The following is a 19,004-nucleotide window of genomic DNA, read 5'->3' on the forward strand; positions in this document are numbered from 1 at the left end:
TGAGGAATCAAATATAGCTGGAGGATAATACAGCATTTCACTTCACAATACAACTTTATTACCTATGAAGGGGACTTATGTCTTCTGAGTTGAATGTATTGCAGTTCATTCTTGCTGCGTATTTCCAAAATTTCATGACTATCATTTTCTGTTTCAAGGAAAACCATTGCTTGCGCATTAAGATCCTGGGCGATTGTTACTATTGTGTCTCCGGATTGCCTGAAGCTCGCGCGGATCACGCTCACTGCTGTGTGGAGATGGGAGTTGATATGATTGAAGCCATCTCGTAAGTGGACCTTTGCTTAAAATATAATTATATAGGTTTTAACAAGCCATACGCTTAACATTTTTCAGTGATTTTTTTTTTTTTTTTTTTTTTTTTTTTTTTTTTTTATACAAAGATGTTTCAAAAAACAGAATTTGTCACAAAAATGGAAGCTGTGAAGAAGGTGGACTAGTATCATTTACGTTTTGTATTTAACTTTTGTTTGGTTTTCTGAAAGAGAATTTGTCATCAGGTTAAGGCTATCTAATCGGAGAGCAGCATAATGTAAGGGCAGAGACCCCTATTCTAGCAGTGTCACTTATTGGGCTTGCTTAGTTTAGTTTTTATAAAATACTGTTTTATTATCAGAAGATTATCACTAGAAGACTGCATGGCCAACCACGCCTCCACTACTGATTGGCAGCTTTCTGTCTATGCACAGTGTACACAGAAAGCAGAGAACTGTTAGATCTGCAGAAGATAAAATAGTTTTTAATCTATACTACAGTATCCTATACAGTAAGTGATACATCATTGTAATCAGTGTCTCTGATCCTACATTATGCTGCTCTCAGATGAAGTAGCGAAAACCTAATGACAGATAATCTTTAAAGAGATTATACACCGTTTAAAAAAAATTGCAGAGGATGTGATTAATTAAAAATAACATTATTTATAATTATTTATTATAATTTACTCATTTGGTAAAACCCCTGCTGTCCCAGCAATGGCACTCCTGTGATCCCCTTTGGTCCTTGTATACGTTGCTATAGCAATCACGTGATGCAAATGCATATGAGCACTGCAGCCAATCACTGGCCTCAGTGGTCTTGTGACATTCATGGAGGCATCACCACTGGAGCCAACGATTGGCTGCAGCAGTCTCTCATTCATGTGCAGCATGGCATCTCCGCCCATTAGGGATCACTGCAGTAGAGGGTTTGCCAGGTTATTTGTTGTTGTAGTGCTTGTTCTTTTCTTACAGCTTGTTTTCAGAGTCTGGACAGCTCTGTAAATGATGATGGTGTTATCTGAATGATGCGATGACCTTGATGAATTTGTTTTTGTCATTTCAGGTTAGTAAGAGAAGTTACAGGGGTAAATGTGAACATGCGAGTGGGAATACACAGTGGGCGAGTTCACTGTGGTGTCCTTGGCCTGCGAAAGTGGCAGTTTGATGTATGGTCTAATGATGTGACTTTGGCCAATCATATGGAAGCTGGTGGCAAGGCCGGGTGAGTGACACTTCTATCCTCCGCATTGATTCACATTGCTGTTTTAGGTTCTGTTCACATCACATTTATTGCTTATGTTTGGTATATATGCTTGAATATATTTTCAGTATGTATGCATTTGGAGGTGTTCCCGTTCTAAATATTATGTGAACAGAGCCTAACTGTGAACTGTCAGCTACATAGATGAACATGATCTTTAGTCTGTTCATTGGAGTAATGATGTCCGCTCTTCGTTCCTGTTCAGGAGGATACACATCACAAGTGCTACATTAAATTACCTGAATGGAGATTATGAGGTGGAACCTGGTCATGGAGGTGAGAGAAACGCTTATCTCAAGGAACACAACATCAAAACTTTCCTGGTGACAGGGTGCAGCCAGAAGAGGGTAAGTTAGAGAACACAGGCTATTAAAGGCCTAAACCGAAATAGTTTTACCTTACCTTGATCTTCTACCATGTTTGATGTTGACTCTTACAAGAGTGTGAGTATTTCACAAAAAGATGATTTATGTATCATTAAATAATTTGGTTTGCTTAGGATTATCAGGTTATTGCTGCCAAAGTATAATTCACTCATCATCAATCAGAGTCCTCATCCATTGTCATCAAATTAAAAGGGGTTGTGACAAGTCTGTAGCCTCTCTATGTGACTGCAGTCTTTCAAATTGTGACCGTGTGCAATGCATACCATTCCCAGTTATTCTCCGTGCTAATCAGTGGTCACTTGACGTCGTGTATATGATTTGCATGTGCTGAATACACTCGGCCTCTCTCAGTTCTCTTCTGTTGAGAAAAGCTAAACGAGTCTAATCAGCACATGACTGCGAATAGCTCAAAAGCAGAGTACTGAGGAAATCATGACAGTCTTCACACCGTATGCGATCATGATTCGGCAGTCTGCAGACTTTAGTCCCATACCAAACAGTCACTTTAATCAGAATGGATAATATTCAAAACTTCAACACATGGGCTATTCACAAATGTTTTTTTAAAAAAAGGTTGACCGCTCTCAAACTACTTGTGAATCCTCACAGTGCGCTCACTGCGCACGGTGAGGATTCTCCAGTATGGAAGCAGCGGTCATGTGACCACCAGTATGTGATATGCATACTCCTGGCCACATTCAAACGAGACTGTTTCCGGACTCACTCCATGGCCGTGCCCATCTAGTCGGCATGTGGCTGGGAGTATGCGTATTGCATACTTGTGGTCACATGACCACTGTTTCCGGCATTGGAGAATCCTCACAGTGCGCTCGGTGCACGCGATGTGAGGATGCACAAGCCTGCAGTCACAAACAGTGACTAGAGGCTTTTAGTTAAAGACGTCTTTAAATTAAAGTTCTGTCTGTCCATTCTGTTAAAATCAGTGCATGTTCTGTTCTGATCTGGTCTTGCAGTGTCAGTTATTCCACCTGCTGCAACAACAAAAAGTCATACTTTTTACCAAATAGCCAGGTGTACTGAAGGGAGAATTAGGCGCCCTGTAGTTGAGTACTTGTAAGGTGAATTACAAGTATCTACAAGCAAATAGTGCTTCTTAGTTATTCTGATTTATCATCGACAGTACAGTGACACGATCACTCCTGGTCCTATTCACTTCAGTTCTTGGTATGTTTTTCATATTTATAGAAACAGACTGGATCTTGAGAGGTTTGTGATGTAAAGTGTATTTTCTCCCTGATAGACATGATCCGAAAGACTCACCATTGCTCATTCGAACTATGAGATTTTCTTGTCACAAGCATTAAAAGTGCCAGGACTGCTACAGAAGGTCTGCTCTTGAGTTAAGAGGGTGTCCTATAAAGGTGTTTCTGTGTGTTCTTCAATTACAGAAAGAAGAAAAGGCCATGCTGGCCAAACTACAAAGAGCCAGAGCCAACTCAAGTGAAGGCCTTACACGGGTCTGGGTACCTGAAAGATCCTTTCCACGCAACAAAGGCTCAAAGGCTTTTCGTCAAATGGTGAGTATAAAGGAATGAATCATTGGTATTTCACAGGGGGGTGTAATGTTCAATGTGAATCATTCTTATATTAGTGTTGGGGTAAAAGTTACAGAATGAAAAAAATCATGTTATAACAGGGAATCTGTAAGCAGGTTTTTGCTATTTAGTCTGCGAGCAGCATAATATTGGGGCAGAGACCGTGATTTCAGGGATGTGTCACTTATTAGACTGATTAGATTATCATTGCCCGACTAGGTCTTGGATGCAGGTCAGTCCAGCTAATTTGTGTAACCCCGCCCCCACCACTGATTAGCAGCTTGCAGACATTGCTCCGTGTACACCGGAGCTGCCAATCAGGAGTGTGGGCGGGGTTATACACAGCTCAGCATTCTGAGCACTGCTACATCTGCAGCAGAGAAAATGGGGGTTCGATCAAAACTGCACCAAGCAGCCCAGTAAGTGACACATCACTGGAATCAGGATCTCTTCCCCCTACATCACGCAGCTCTCGGATTTCATAGCAAAACCATGTTGACAGATTCCCTTGAAATCATTGCCATGTAAAACAGCGTCACATCTAGACCCAGGGGTACTTTACTACAATGGCAAAAAAGGCAGAAACAGTCATATGTTATTACAACATAATCATATGGACACAACCGCTCTAAACTCAGCCTGTTCATGTATCAAATAATTTTCCTTAAAGGCAATCTGTCAACAGATTTTTTTTCTATGAAATCTGCATGATGTAGGGGCTGAAAGCCTGATTGCAGTGATGTGTCACTTAAAAGGTTGTGTGTTGCTGTTTTAATGCAGTGTTTTATCAGCAGGAGATTATCACTACAGTACTAAGTGTCTCATGCCTCCTAGTCAACTGTTCTGTATAACTGCCACCACTGATTGGCAGCTTTCTGCCTATACACAGTGTACACAGAAATATGCCAATCAGTAGTGTGGGGGAGGCTACACAGGGCTTATCATTCTAAGCACTGCAGCATCTGCAGCAGAGAAAACAGTGATTGTATCAAAATGACACTATGCCGACCAGCAAATGGCACATCGCTGGAATCAGGGTTTCAACCCCTACATCATGTTGCTTTCAGATTACATAGCAAACACATGGTGACAGGTTCCCTTTAAGTTTTAGCTGTCTACTATATAATACCACAAGTCTCCTGCATAGGCAGCGGGAATGTCTCTGACCAGCTGGAGCTGACCCAAGGGGTTTCTGAAGACAGTCCTGCACAATTGGCTAATTCATGGGCCAGTTATTTGTATAAATTTTGGTTGCTGTAATGGGATAAGGCCTCTTAAGTCTTGGCTACATGTTTTCTGTTTATACATTTTGCCTTTTAAAACAAAGTTTCAGGTTTTTACAACTTAAAAGGATTCTAGGCTGATCTATTTCTTCCTCAAAGTCATAGTAAATGAGAAAATGACAACTGGATGTGGCGGGACCATTTAACTCTGTTGTGTCTCAGTGAAGAAAACCACTAATTATACTCTGATGGGACTGTGATCAGAGCAGGCCAGATTGCACCTGAAAATGAGATTGACCAAGGACTAACTTTTTATTTTGGAATTGCAAACAACCACCCCAATCTGTAATTCCCCGGTTGTGAGAATGACTTCTCTATGGCCTAGCTGTGTTCAGCACACACTGATACACACATTTCCCATGTGCATGCTGCCGTGAATCAGTCAGAGATGGTCTCGTTAGCAATGCCGTGACAGTAGAGCCGCGTTATTAGTGTTTCTGGATTCTCTGGCCTCACACAGGCTGCTGATTTTCCAAAGGATTGAGCGTGAGAGAGGCCCCCCGGTGAGGGTAGGCAAAGACAACACAGGGATGTAGAGCTCTTCTCTCAGAAACACTTAATTAAATAGTTTCAGAGGGCCTCCTGTGGGATCTGCTTAATGAGACATACCAAGGGGCGAGCAACTCTCAAGTCACATGCCATTCTCAGCCAAATCTTCCCTAAAGGCAAAATGCAGCCTTGTCTCTTATACCCTAAAGACTGTCTATTTACAATGTGTTCTGCTGCAGTAGATAAGTACGGATGAGCGACTGAGTCAAGCTGCATTGTGCGCACGTGGAACCAGGAGGTACGTTACCCAATCTGAAGTCATGTCTTAGCAAAAGCTAAAGCCCCTGGAAATCTATCCATAATAAATAAGCTGTAATTACTGATTCCATGTGAACCTTCTCCAGACTAATGAGCGGAGCATCTGTATTGCAATAAGCTGCGCAGTACACATGCTGTACTCTGGAGAGGCTGCGGATCTAGACCAGTGTATACAAAGTCTAAGCACATAAGTGCTCTAATGTTCAGACATGGCGTTCTCTGAACCCAATGTACATGTTCTGACTTCTTTTGACCTATATTAAACCTCTCAGATCTACCTGTTGTATTTTTCTATGACTTTCAGTTTTGGCTTTGAAAATCTTAAAAGCTGTAAAGATAATAGTATTCAGCCCCTGCAGTCAGTGGGGCTCAGAATTTCCCAATCAATTTCCCTCAGGTATACAGAAACACACAAGTTTGAGCAACTTCTTAGAAAGTCATTTTAACCTATCAGTCACCAGATTTCACAATACAGTCTGCATACAATATTAAATTGATCTCTTGATCTGATTAGGCTGGTGTAGGCTTTGACAATCTATGTAACAAAGCTGCAAAATACTTTTTGAAAGTTTACTTCAGCCTGATTGACAGCTTCTCAGTATCTTTTTCCTGCTGCTGAGATCTCACGCTGCACAGTACAAACCGCAGTTATCAGGCTAGGTGGACGGAGACTGAATATACCTGGACTCATGAGATCCCTCTCTCGTCATCTGGACTCAATAAAAAAATGCATATTTTATATTCATTATACGACCATAGATTTTCACAGTAAGCACACCAGTCTCATCAGATGGTAGAGATCAATTTAGTAATGTATGTAGTTAGTATTGTGAAATCTGGTGACAGATCTTCTTTAAACACCAAGCAAAGGAATTATCTAAAAAAAACAAATACAGTGGGTGCAGAAAGTGTTCAGACCCCTTAAAAATTTTCACTCTTTGTTTCTTTGCAGCCATTTGGTAAATTCTAAAAAGTTAATTTTTTTCTCATTAAAGTACACTCTGCACCCCATCTTGACTGGAAAAAAAACAGAAATGTAGAAATTTTTGCAAATTTATTAAAGAAAAACTGAAATATCACATGGTCATAAGTATTCAGACCCTTTGCTCAGTATTGAGTAGAAGCACCCTTTTGAGCTAGTACAGCCATGAGTCTTCTTTGGGAATGATGCAACAAGTTTTTCACACCTGGATTTGGGGATCCTTTGCCATTCTTCCTTGCAGATCCTCTCCAGGTCCATCAGGTTGGATGGTGAACGTTGGTGGACAGCCATTTTCACGTCTCTCCAGAGATGCTCAATAGGGTTTAGGTCAGGGCTCTGGCTGGTCAGTCAAGAATGGTCACAGAGTTGTTCTGAAGCCACTCCTTTGTTATTTTAGCTGTGTGCTTAGGGTCATTGTCTGAGGTCCAGAGCACTCTGGAAGAGGTTTTCATCCAGGATATCTCTGTACTTGGCTGCATTCATGTTTCCTTCAATTGCAACCAGTCGTCCTGTCCCTACAGCTGAAAAACACCCCCATAGCATGATCCTGCCACCACCATGTTTCACTGTTGGGATTTTATTGGGCAAACTCTATGCGGGCTTTCATATGTTTTGCACCGAGGAGAGGCTTCCGTCGGGCCACTCTGCCATAAAGGCCCGACTGGTGGAGGGCTGCAGTGATAGTTGACTTTGTGGAACTTTCTCCCATCTCCCTACTGCATCTCTGGAGCTCAGCCACAGTGATCTTGGGGTTCTTCTTTACCTCTCTCACCAAGGCTCTTCTCCCACGATTGCTCAGTTTGGCTGGACGGCCAGGTCTAGGAAGACTTCCGGTGGTCCCAAACTTCTTCCATTTAAGGATTATGGGGGCCACTGGGCTCTTAAGAACCTTGAGTAATGCAGAAACTTTTGTAACCTTGGCCAGATCTGTGCCTTGCCACAATTCTGTCTCTGAGCTCCTTGGGTAGTTCCTTTGAGCTCATAATTCTCATTTGGTCCGACATACACTGTGAGCTGTGAGCTCTTACATAGACAGGTGTGTGCCTTTCCAAATCAAGTCCTATCAGTTTAATTATACACCGCTGGACTCCTATGAAGGAGTAGAACCATCTCAAGGAGGATCACAAGGAAATGGACAGCATGTGACTTAAATATGAGTGTCTGAGCAAAGGGTCTGAATACTTATGACCATGTGATATTTCAGTTTTTCGTTTTAATAAATTTGCAAAAATTTCTATATTTCTGTTTTTTTTCAGTCCAGATGGGGTGCAGAGTGTACATTAATGAGAGAAAAATGAACTTTTTTAGAATTTACCAAATGGCTGCAATGAAACAAAGAGTGAAAAATTTAAAGGGGTCTGAATACTTTCCGTACCCACTGTATATTCTCCAAACGTATGGCATATTCAACGAGAAAGTGAGGCTTACTTCGAATCCATAGCTCCCCATGCACATGACATGTGCCAGGATAGTGTCTTTTGGCATACGCTGGGCGGATATTCCTTTGCATATGCCAACATGTGTTTTTTTGGTTTTTATTTTGAATGTCAGTGGGTGACCTATGCCATTGTATGCCTATATAGTAGCATACAGTGCAGCCTTCAATCTGAGCTGTGTCATGGAGTCTTCACACAGTTTTGCCTTCTCACCTCCTACTCTCCCCTTGTTCGCACTAACATTAAAATGGGAAGCTGTATAAAATTGGAGCTTCTGTGATCAGTGATATAAGTCAAATTCTCATGGGCAATTGTATCTTGGAGGCAGTGGTGGGTGCCAACCCGCCAAAACGAATATAGAAGAACCACAGCACTCACGTGAATGTGCATTTAAGAATGTTACCATCGATTTTATTTTTAATTTCCTAAATTAATAGTACACATGAAAATAAGCAACTTGGTAAGATATGTCATCCCAGAAATACACTTCTTTCTCCTCCTGGACTGAGCTTTCATTTTTAAAATGCTCAGTTCTCAGTAAAATTTGCATTCAGTGAAGCCAGAATGTTTCATTACTGAGATAGGAGATGGCAGCCACAACAAGATTCTATGTAAAGGGGAGGAGAGGGATGAGCTAGATACAGAGCTCCCCCTCCTCTGTTCTTCATAGAACCTCATCAATGGCAAAACAGTCTGTCTTCACTGAATACAGATTTTACCACAGGATTGTGAATTTTGAAAATAAAAGATCAGTCACGAAAGAGTAAGAAGCAGATTTCTCTGAGATGTATTACAAAGTTTCTTATTTTCATGTGTACTGTTGATTTCTAAAATAAAAATGAAAATGACGGTTACACTTTAAGGTTTGAATGTTATTTATCAGTCGGTATACAATAAAACCAATGACTGCCAATGTTTCGGTCTACGAAATGTTATTATTCAGCTATCATGAGAAAAGCCGCCCCTCAAGTGTGAAATAGGTAAAGTGATGCCGGGAGATCGGCGGGTCACTGCTATATGTCTTCGTTTCAGTGCCACGGCTATCGGTGAATGCAGTTTTATATATCCCTAGTAAACCACGTTGTCTTTTTATTTTCTTGGCTTCTTTTCCTTTGAAATGTAACATTTCCCATAAACTCTGATTGAAATAAATAGCGTATCAAATTCTCCTTAATTACAGCAGCACTTACATAATTTATAGCAGTAATTGTACAATGTTTGGTTTTATTAAATTATCAAGGGATTTTATAGTTTGTCTACATATGGATTGATGGCAAATTAACTATTGTGGTCCACTTTATGGTGTAATATACGTCTTCATCAGCATGGCGGCGCAATGGGCAGAAATGGATTTTGTTTGTGTATTTTATTTTGCCGCTTTGCAGCAGATTCTCATATTCCATCCCCTATCATAAGAGGGGGTGTTTAGTTAATATAGTTATCATGTGGTAATGGTTGTTGTTTTGTATAGTTTTTTTTGCTATACAATATTCTCAGGGCTGGACAGAGGACCCCTGAGCAAGAAAATCAGGTGGGCCCCATGATTTCCAGCTGCTACTGTGATGGTGCATATGATACATCCACCTCTGAGTTTGCCTAAAGCGATTTGTGATGTCACAGGACGTACCAGACAGAGATTCATCTTTCCTGACTTATATCCACCTATAAGCCCAGAGAGGGGCGATGTTACTTGCCTGACGCCACTTCTCACAAGTGGGTTCTACTCAGATTATTACAGCAGCTTTCCTGACTGTAACTCATTTGTGATGTCATCACAGCCTACCTCACAGGAATATTGTGATGTCACAGCAGTTTGCTGGACTAAAATCCACATGTAATGTCACAATAATGTATCTGACAAAGACTGTGAATGTCAGATATGTGAAAACAGTCTAAGTACGGACCACAATGTCATGGGCATGCACAGGGCTGTTGAGTTTGGGTGAGGAGACCTGCTGCTAGACTGAACATCACAATCCTAAATTGGACTGTGAATGTATGTTGTGTGAAAATGGCCTAAGACCCACTCATGTCACACAGCGGCTTACCTTAAGGAAACACACTTGTGATGTCACAGCAGCTTACCTGACTGAAATACACTTGTGATGTCACAGCAGCTTACCTTAAGGGGAAACACTTGTGATGTCACAGCAGCTTACCTTATGGAAACACTTGTGATGTCACAGCAGCTTACCTTAAGGGGAAACACTTGTGATGTCACAGCAGCTTACCTTATAGAAACACACTTGTGATATCACAGCAGCTTACCTTAAGGAAACACACTTGTGATGTCACAGCAGCTTACCTGACTGAAATACACTTGTGATGTCACAGCGGCTTACCTTAAGGGGAAACACTTGTGATGTCACAGCAGCTTACCTTATGGAAACACTTGTGATGTCACAGCAGCTTACCTTATGGAAACACCTGTGATGTCACAGCAGCATACCTTATGGAAACACCTGTGATGTCACAGCAGCTTACCTTATGGAAACACCTGTGATGTCACAGCAGCATACCTTGTTGAAACACTTGTGATGTCACAGCAGCTTACCTGACTGAAGCACACTTGTGATGTCACAGCAGCTTACCTTTTTGAAACACAATTCTGATGTCACAGTAGCTTACCTGACTGAAGCACACTTGTGATGTCACAACCGCTTACCTTATTGAAACACGCCTGTGATGTCACAGCAGCTTACCTGAATAAAACACACTTGTGATGTCACAGCAGCTTACCTGACTGAAATACATTTGTGATGTCACAGCAGCTTACCTTATGGAAACAAACTTGTGATGTCATAGCAGCTTACCTTATGAAAACACGCTTGTGATGTCATAGCTGCTTACCTTATGGAAACACACTTGTGATATCATAGCAGCTTACCTTATGGAAACACACTTGTGATGTCACAGCAGCTTACCTTATTGAAACACTTGTGATGTCATAGCAGCTTACCTTATTGAAACACACTTGTGATGTCACAGCAGCTTACCTTATTGAAACACACTTGTGATGTCATAGCAGCTTACCTTATGAAAACACACTTGTGATGTCATAGCTGCTTACCTTATTGAAACACAATTCTGATGTCACAGCAGCTTACCTTTTTGAAACACACTTGTGATGTCACAGCAGCTTACCTTATTGAAACACAATTCTGATGTCACAGTAGCTTACCTGACTGAAGCACATTTGTGATGTCACAACCACTTACCTTATTGAAACACGCCTGTGATGTCACAGCAGCTTACCTGAATAAAACACACTTGTGATATCACAGCAGCTTACCTGACTGAAATACATTTGTGATGTCACAGCAGCTTACCTTATGGAAACAAACTTGTGATGTCATAGCAGCTTACCTTATGGAAACAAACTTGTGATATCATAGCAGCTTACCTTATGGAAACACACTTGTGATGTCACAGCAGCTTACCTTATTGAAACACTTGTGATGTCATAGCAGCTTACCTTATTGAAACACTTGTGATGTCATAGCAGCTTACCTTATTGAAACACACTTGTTATATTACAGCAGTTTATCATACCAAACTCACTTGTGATGTCACAGCAGCTTACCTTATTGAAACACACTTGTTATATTACAGCAGTTTATCATACCAAACTCACTTGTGATGTCACAGCAGCTTACCTTATGGAAACACACTTGTGATGTCATAGCAGCTTACCTTATGGAAACACACTTGTGATGTCATAGCAGTTGACCATATCAAACTCACTTGTGATCTCAAAGCTTACCCAGTGGTCGGTACTAACAGGTGGCCTAGATGCAAGAACTGTCTATTGGCTTCTTGATTTCCGGCTTCAAATATTGTACTAGCCTTCGACACCTCATTCATGGCTCTTCAGAAAATCCTTTACTTATATATGAATCCACCTGTAATTCTGCCATATGGTTAGGAAGGAGCAGAGCCTCTTGCTGTAAAGACCTGTAGCTCTGAGCCCCTTTGCCTACAGGGCCCCTGTGAATGCAGCTGCACAGGTTGTATATATTGTATATTATCCCTGAATATTATTAATGGTAGGTAATTTTTGTGACACTGGGCAGCTTATACCATATACCAAGAATTTTAACTGATTTACGATATGCCTGTTTTCTGTCTCGGCTGTTTTTTACAGAATAACAAATATAATGACTTATCCCAAACTGGTCATCTTGGTTTCCTTTTTATTTCACGAGATAGAATCGCACACAATTCTGCGCGCCATAGCGCACAATGTGTTAACGTCAAATATGCTGGTAAATTTTAAGGCCTGTGAAAGGAGTTGCTTTGTTCAGGAGAACTATATAAAATGGAGCATTGTTATAAAGTTGTAATTGGCAAGTGGTTGTATAGACTTCATCTATTTCTAAGTTATTAGGTGACATATTTCCTTTCTACACTTACAAAAACCGATAGTAGCTGCAAACATTACAAATAAACGTTGCTCCCTGGATACCCGGAGATGAGCTCTGTGTGCTTGCACTCCCTACAGGATTGATCGGCCAGCCCACTCTCCATGGACAGCAGAGAATAGTATGCAAACACCAGCCGTCCTCCCCAGAAACACCATGTGGGGCTTCATTTTAATACCTGATCAAGAGACTCTTAAGTTGTTGCACCACATATGTGCATGTCTTTAACCCTTTCCAAACTCTTTTAATAACATTGTGTATAATATATATAGAGATATAAAGATATATATAAAAAATATATAAATAATACGCTTGGATTTGTAGTTCGGGAGTGACCGGCTCTGTAGATCTGGCTCATCTCAATTTTCTGTTTACAAACAAGTTTTTGGGCTTGTGCCGTGCCAACAGTGTCATCAGTTCTGGATGACTGGCCAGAATTCTACATGATTGAATGGTTTCCTGTGATATTCTGCAGCGTACAAGTCTGTATGAGCAGATGTGTGCATGGAAACTGCTTGCTTGGGGAGTTATAAATAAATTATTGTTAGACGTGACTAATTACTCGAAGTCTGTGGCAGCACTATAAAGAGCGGATATTTTTAATGTTTTTCTTTTCTCGGTATGAAAAACGCTATCCTTTTTAATAAATAGAAATATCTAAAAATATTTGAGTGTGTTCGGCCAGTTCATTGTAATGGTAGTTTTCTGTGCTTATAAAATAGCAGATCTCTTAGTAATGAGGCGTATATGCTATGATTATATATAAACAGGTTGGAGCATGCTTTGTTTCCTCTGATTCTTATCTGTCGCATTTCCAATTTTAAATGCGGATTGTGATTTTTTTTTTTTTTAAGAAAACGCATCCTCTAGTTATTTTTCTTTTTGCTGTTTAACTCTGCCTGAAAACCTACTTTCCTCTTTGGAGAGGCCTAGTGTTTTATCCCCTTGCTCCATTCCCATGCCCTTTGGAGGGGATGACGCATGCGGAGTGCGCAGAGGTCCACCAGTGCCGTTGATTAGCATACTAGCTGGGCCTATTAGCATGCTAGATGGAGTGATAGAATGCTAATTATACAATCACTAAACCCATTTGAAACATGAATTGTTTAGTGAGAACTTGAATAAATAAATAATAATAACATAAAAGGGAATCTGCGATGCTGATTCTGTTTATAATTTCCTAGAAATAAATGGAAACAGTTTATATTCCTAGGGAAACTTTAGTTTAGTTAAAAATTAGATGCTAGATACATTTTTCAGCATGAAGAAAACCTGTCAGCAGATTCGTACTGTTAAACCTCAGGCATGCCATTGTAACCAGATATGCTTCTGTCTTCTTTTCTCCTCATAGCTGACAGGTCTCTCCTGCTTACATACTTCATTGTAACTAGATATCTTTTACTCTGAAAACACGAATAGGGATTCCGTGTTTCTGGTAACTAGTCAGATGTACGTCCCAGGCCCGTTGCTTTGAGGCCTTGACTGTTTAGGTGCCCAGCTGTAGACGTGGACAAAATTGTTGGTACTCTACTCTTCAGTTACAGTACACCTGTCAGCAGGATTGTGCTCAGAAAACCAAATACACTGTCAGGTGGGCGACATTACACTGTTTAAAATGATGCCTTGGTTGATGAAATCTGTCCTGTGGTTCTTGTGTAATCTTTACTTTCAGTTTGGAGATAATGATATGCTCGTGCTCCGGTGTGGCCTGTGTGGGGTGCTCTATCTGGTGCTCTGCTTACATATTCATCTGTATGCTCTTATGACAGCTCACTGTGCCTTCACTGACCTGCCTTCTACTTTACATAATACATCTAGTAGTGCGGGGCTAGGTCAACTCCAGGGCACCACTTTTCAGCTACATGCAAATATGACTTTATCCTCAGTCACACAATTCTATAGCAATAAACTGGGTAGATTGTTCAATGAATAAGATTCTGCCTTTGTCTGTATATGGTGAATCAAGTGCATTGTGCCATAGAGGATAAGTTAAATTACGGTAGATGAATCTGTTTCCCTAACACACTTTGTGGTCGTCTGTTTGTGTTTCCTATCTACATATGGGATGGAAGTAGTGCATTTAACCTTTTTGAATTGCCTAACCCGGTTTTATGCATCCATATGAATAGCCTCAGAGTAACCGGAGCTCTGTATTCTGGACCCACATAGTGACTCTCATTTCTATCGAAAAATAATCTTGTGTTAAAGCCAAGGGCATGGAAATCCATACCAAAGAATAGACTTGTGCATTTATGCCTTAGCTTAGTAAAGACATTAGAGCAAGGTCTAACTTGGAACCTGTCCCAAGACTTTAACCTAATCATTACATTAGTTAAGATTTAGAAAGAAGCAAGGATGTTATCCTGTGTATGTATTACTGGCACTCAGCTGCAAGTGAAATTTGCAGAATATTGTTAATGCGCAAGTATAATAATAGCCCATAATTGTCGTAGAGGAATAATAATTCTGTCTTTCATTTTCTCAGGGCATTGATGAATCGAGCAAAGACAAGTAAGTAAAAGACACGAGATACTGTTTATGCAAATCACTCTTGTATGCTGTGTTTCTAAAAATACGTCTTGGGTGTGATGAACTAACGCCCAAACCTGAAACTATAGATCATGTAATATCACATGGTGTTAATGGAAGCATAAACTATGTATGAATGATAACTATCACTTATAAGTGACCCGGATATATGGTCTGTCAGTCTTCAGAATTTGTTTTGTATGTTCAGCCTTGTATAAAATCTTGTAGAGAATAAAGCAAACTCTTATATTTTTTATTTCCAGATGAGTAGGGCTATGGTGTGGAGCTGGGCGATTACTATCCAAATCATAGTGGGGGAAGTCTTCTCATGTCTCTCCTCTGTGAGCCAGAATCGAAAGCTGCTATGTTAGTGCTTCCCAATCTTGTGGCCACGATGTACTACTGTATGATATGCTATAACTTTAGAAAACATGATATGGCTTGTACTTCCTCATATACATTGATCTACTGCAGCTAAGCAAAATGTTCAAAACGGAACATGAGGATCTTGGTTAATATTTTGATCTGAATTTATTTCCCAACTACCACATGATAGCGAACCTCTAAGCGGGTCCCTAACCTGTTAGGTGCTATGCGGCGACCACCGTCGCCATAACACAGCACCAACAGGCAGAATAACCAAGGTGTCCCACAGCACCATGCTTTGATGCAAAACCCCCATAGGGCCACACTGCTAAATTAGCAGAAGACTGCAAAAAGGGTCTCATCTGTTTTTGTTCTCAGCTTTTTGTCTGAGACCACATGAAAGTGGAGTTCTTAACATCCGTTCACTTTTTGTTGGTGCTGTTTGGTAGTCATAGTATCTATGATCTTGTATCTGTGGGGTGGTGTTTTGCCTGGCATCATTGGAGCTGTGAGACTCCTGAGTTTCTCCCTTGGAGCTGGGTTTGGATGTTTTTTTTTCATAAGAAAAGGCTTCCGTGTTGCCACCTCTCCGCACACGCCAGGCATATGAAGAATACTGGACATTGTTGTCGCATGCAGTACACAACCAGTACTTGCCAGAAATTCCTGAAACTCCTTTAATGTTGCTGATGGCCTCTTGGCAGCTTCCTGGACCAATTTTCTTATTGTCATTTCATCAATTTTTGAGGGTCACTGTTGTGTCAAATTTGAACCACTTCTTGATGACCCTCTTCTCAGTATTTCACGGTATATCTAATGCCCTTCTCCTGACTGATGGCTTTCAAAAATGAGATTCCTTTTCTGTGTTGTAAGCGGTTTATGGACCAAAGCTTTTGAAAATGAACTAAGAAAATGTCAAGAAAATACTATTAGAACAGCTATGCTTTATAAGGGGATTAATTAGTAACCATGTAAGTGATGGCAACTGTGTTCTGAGTACTATTTACCATGAGTTTAACTGTAATTGGCTTATTAGGAACACAACCACATCCCTTATTATAAGATTGTGTTTAAACTCATGCAACCACATTATTTTAGTTTTGTCATTTTTTATTCTCCCCCCAACCCCCCACCCCAAAAAAAAAAAAAAAATTACTTGGTTTCTCAGTGGATTTATACAGATTAGGTGTGCCAAAAGTGGAAAAAGTTCTGAAATAATTTTTCTTGGTATGATTTTTTTACATGACAAAATTCCACCATTTTAACAGGGGTGTGTAGATTTTTTTTTCTTTTATATACTGTACCAACCAAAACTGCTGTTGTATCTAGTTTAAAGGGAACCTGTCTTCTGATTCATGCTGTCCAAACTATGGGAAGCATGTATCAGAACTTGGTTGCACTTTTGCAGCCAGGTATATTTTTCTCTGAAACTCTCCGGTATTTCTGAGATAATTTAGGTAGAAGATGTGGCCGGAGACCATAGCCGGAGATGAGAGTAGTTGGGCTCTGTCTTCTGCCAGCTTCTCCCCACACTGCTGCAGGTGATTAACAGGTCTTCCCCTATAGCAAGAGACTTGTCAGTCACCTAGAGCGGTGCGGGGAAAAGCTATCCAGGGGTGGCGCTTGACTATTCTAGACTCCGGATATGGTTCCCAGCTTGATTTTTATATGGTCTCTCTAAAACACTGGAGCATTTTGGGGAAAAAATATACCAGGCTATAGTCGTACTGCCAGACTGTGATTCATTCTGCCTGCAGTTTGGGCAGCACAAGTCAGGTAGCGGGTCGATTGAGTGATTGGACATGGTGGAAATATAAAGTAGTGCAAAGTGACCACTGTGTTGTGTATTCTGCCAAGTCAGGTCCTTCAACCTAAGCAGTTTTGTTATAGAAGTGTTGAAGGATCAGTTGTGAACACATGTACCAGACGTTATACTAATAGTTCCTTTTGAAATTTTGCAGCAGGAACACACAGGAAGCTCTGAATCCAGAGGATGAAGTTGATGAGTTCTTGGCAAGAGCAATAGATGCACGAAGTATTGATCAGCTGCGTAAAGATCATGTTAAAAAATTCATCCTCACTTTTCAAACCCCGGACCTCGAAAAAAAGGTAATCTGCTCTAGATGAGCACTCTTGGTTCCTTATTTAATTGCCCGGCTGCCATAGAACTAAAGATATATTCAAATAAATTCTATTATCCAAATGTCATTTGTTGTTCCAGCACTAATAGAATAAAAAATGACTACGAAGAGCACAAATAAGACTTCTCTAATCAATATGAATAGGAAATTGTGTGCCAATTACTTTAGTTTTTATTGATGTTTTCAATATAAATTGAGCTTATGCAACTACTGAAGTTAAAGGGTTTTTCTACGGTCACCAAATATTTGATGCTGCAACTTTTAACTCCATAAATCGTTTTATTCTTTTTTTTATTTTTTTTTTTTAAATCTAAGGTTGCAGAGACATAATGACACACAGACTGCAAATCCTGTCCTCCGAATAAATCTGTATTAAAGTCCCGGAGTCTGTATGCGCCGTGGTATTTTCGAATAGATAATATACCATGATGCTGACCATATTACACTTGTTGACGCATGCTACAAACTGTTTTTCTTGAAGTGAAAAAAATGTATTTCTTTTAAAATATAAAATAATAGCACAAAACAATTTCAGAATATTTTATTATTCACTTAGTAATTATATGCCCTCAATTTTTCCATATGTTGCAGTATTCTAAGAAAGTGGATGATCGCTTTGGAGGTTACGTCGCCTGCACCTTGCTGGTCTTCTGTTTCATTTGTTTCATTCAAATTGTCATATTTCCCCAGTAAGTACACAAATGTTAGAGACATGTTTAAAGAATTACCCTCTCTCGACAACCTTTTTTATACCCACTAGTAAGCCAAATGAAGTTAAAGGGATTGTCTATTTTTTTTTTTTTTTTTAAACACTGAACACATAGTCAGCTGTGCAGTTTCTCTATTGCTCCATCTTTCCATTGCTGGCTCCAGCCAATCACTAACCTCAGCAGTCTATTGCCATATACATTGGCAAAACCTCTGAGACCAGAGATTGGCTGCAGCAGTCACGTTTTATCACCATGATATCACCGCCTCATCCTAGGCCTGCTCCAGGTTTTTGTGGTCCCTGGACGAAAGCGTCTCAGTGGGCCCCTTTAACACATACCACGATTCATGATGCACAGATATGGCAGAGAAATATATATATATTGTACAATGCCGAAAAATTTCACTTCTTACATTACATGAGCGATATCTATTGTAAATTCTACAATATCTCAGAAACCAGCGAATTCTCTCAACGCACAGTGCAGACCGGACACTATAGTCCTCCATACAGTATTATGGGCCCCATATATTGCTCCATGCAGAATACTGGTCCCCATATAACGCTCCATACAGGATACTGGTCCCCATATAACGCTCCATACAGGATACTGGTCCCCATATAACGCTCCATACAGGATACTGGTCCCCATATAACGCTCCATACAGGATACTGGTCCCCATATAATGCTCCATACAGGATACTGGTCCCCATATAATGCTCCATACAGGATACTGGTCCCCACATAATGTCCCATGCAGGATGTCACCCCCCCCCCCCCCATATAATGCCCCATGCAGGATGTCACCTCTCCTCCCCCCCCCCCCCCCATATAATGCCCCATTCAGG

General features: G+C 40.5%; 1 protein-coding gene across 4 annotated transcripts in view; it reads left to right on the top strand.

Moving 5' to 3' along the window:
* Positions 1 to 19,004, top strand: part of ADCY6 (adenylate cyclase 6) — a 217,129-nt gene that overhangs the window by 147,262 nt on the left and 50,863 nt on the right. For all 4 annotated transcript variants that reach the window (XM_073663800.1, XM_073663797.1, XM_073663799.1 and 1 more), the window contains exons 7-13: positions 159 to 286; positions 1,342 to 1,500; positions 1,745 to 1,886; positions 3,335 to 3,463; positions 14,896 to 14,921; positions 17,267 to 17,414; positions 18,038 to 18,135. In XM_073663800.1, coding sequence (XP_073519901.1) covers positions 159 to 286; positions 1,342 to 1,500; positions 1,745 to 1,886; positions 3,335 to 3,463; positions 14,896 to 14,921; positions 17,267 to 17,414; positions 18,038 to 18,135 — 830 coding nt within the window. The remainder of the gene's footprint in view (positions 1 to 158; positions 287 to 1,341; positions 1,501 to 1,744; positions 1,887 to 3,334; positions 3,464 to 14,895; positions 14,922 to 17,266; positions 17,415 to 18,037; positions 18,136 to 19,004) is intronic.

This window comes from Phyllobates terribilis, unplaced genomic scaffold (assembly GCF_046119375.1).
Source record: "Phyllobates terribilis strain yellow unplaced genomic scaffold, ASM4611937v1 Scaffold_2__4_contigs__length_985480577, whole genome shotgun sequence".
In the NCBI taxonomy this organism is placed as follows: domain Eukaryota; kingdom Metazoa; phylum Chordata; class Amphibia; order Anura; family Dendrobatidae; genus Phyllobates; species Phyllobates terribilis.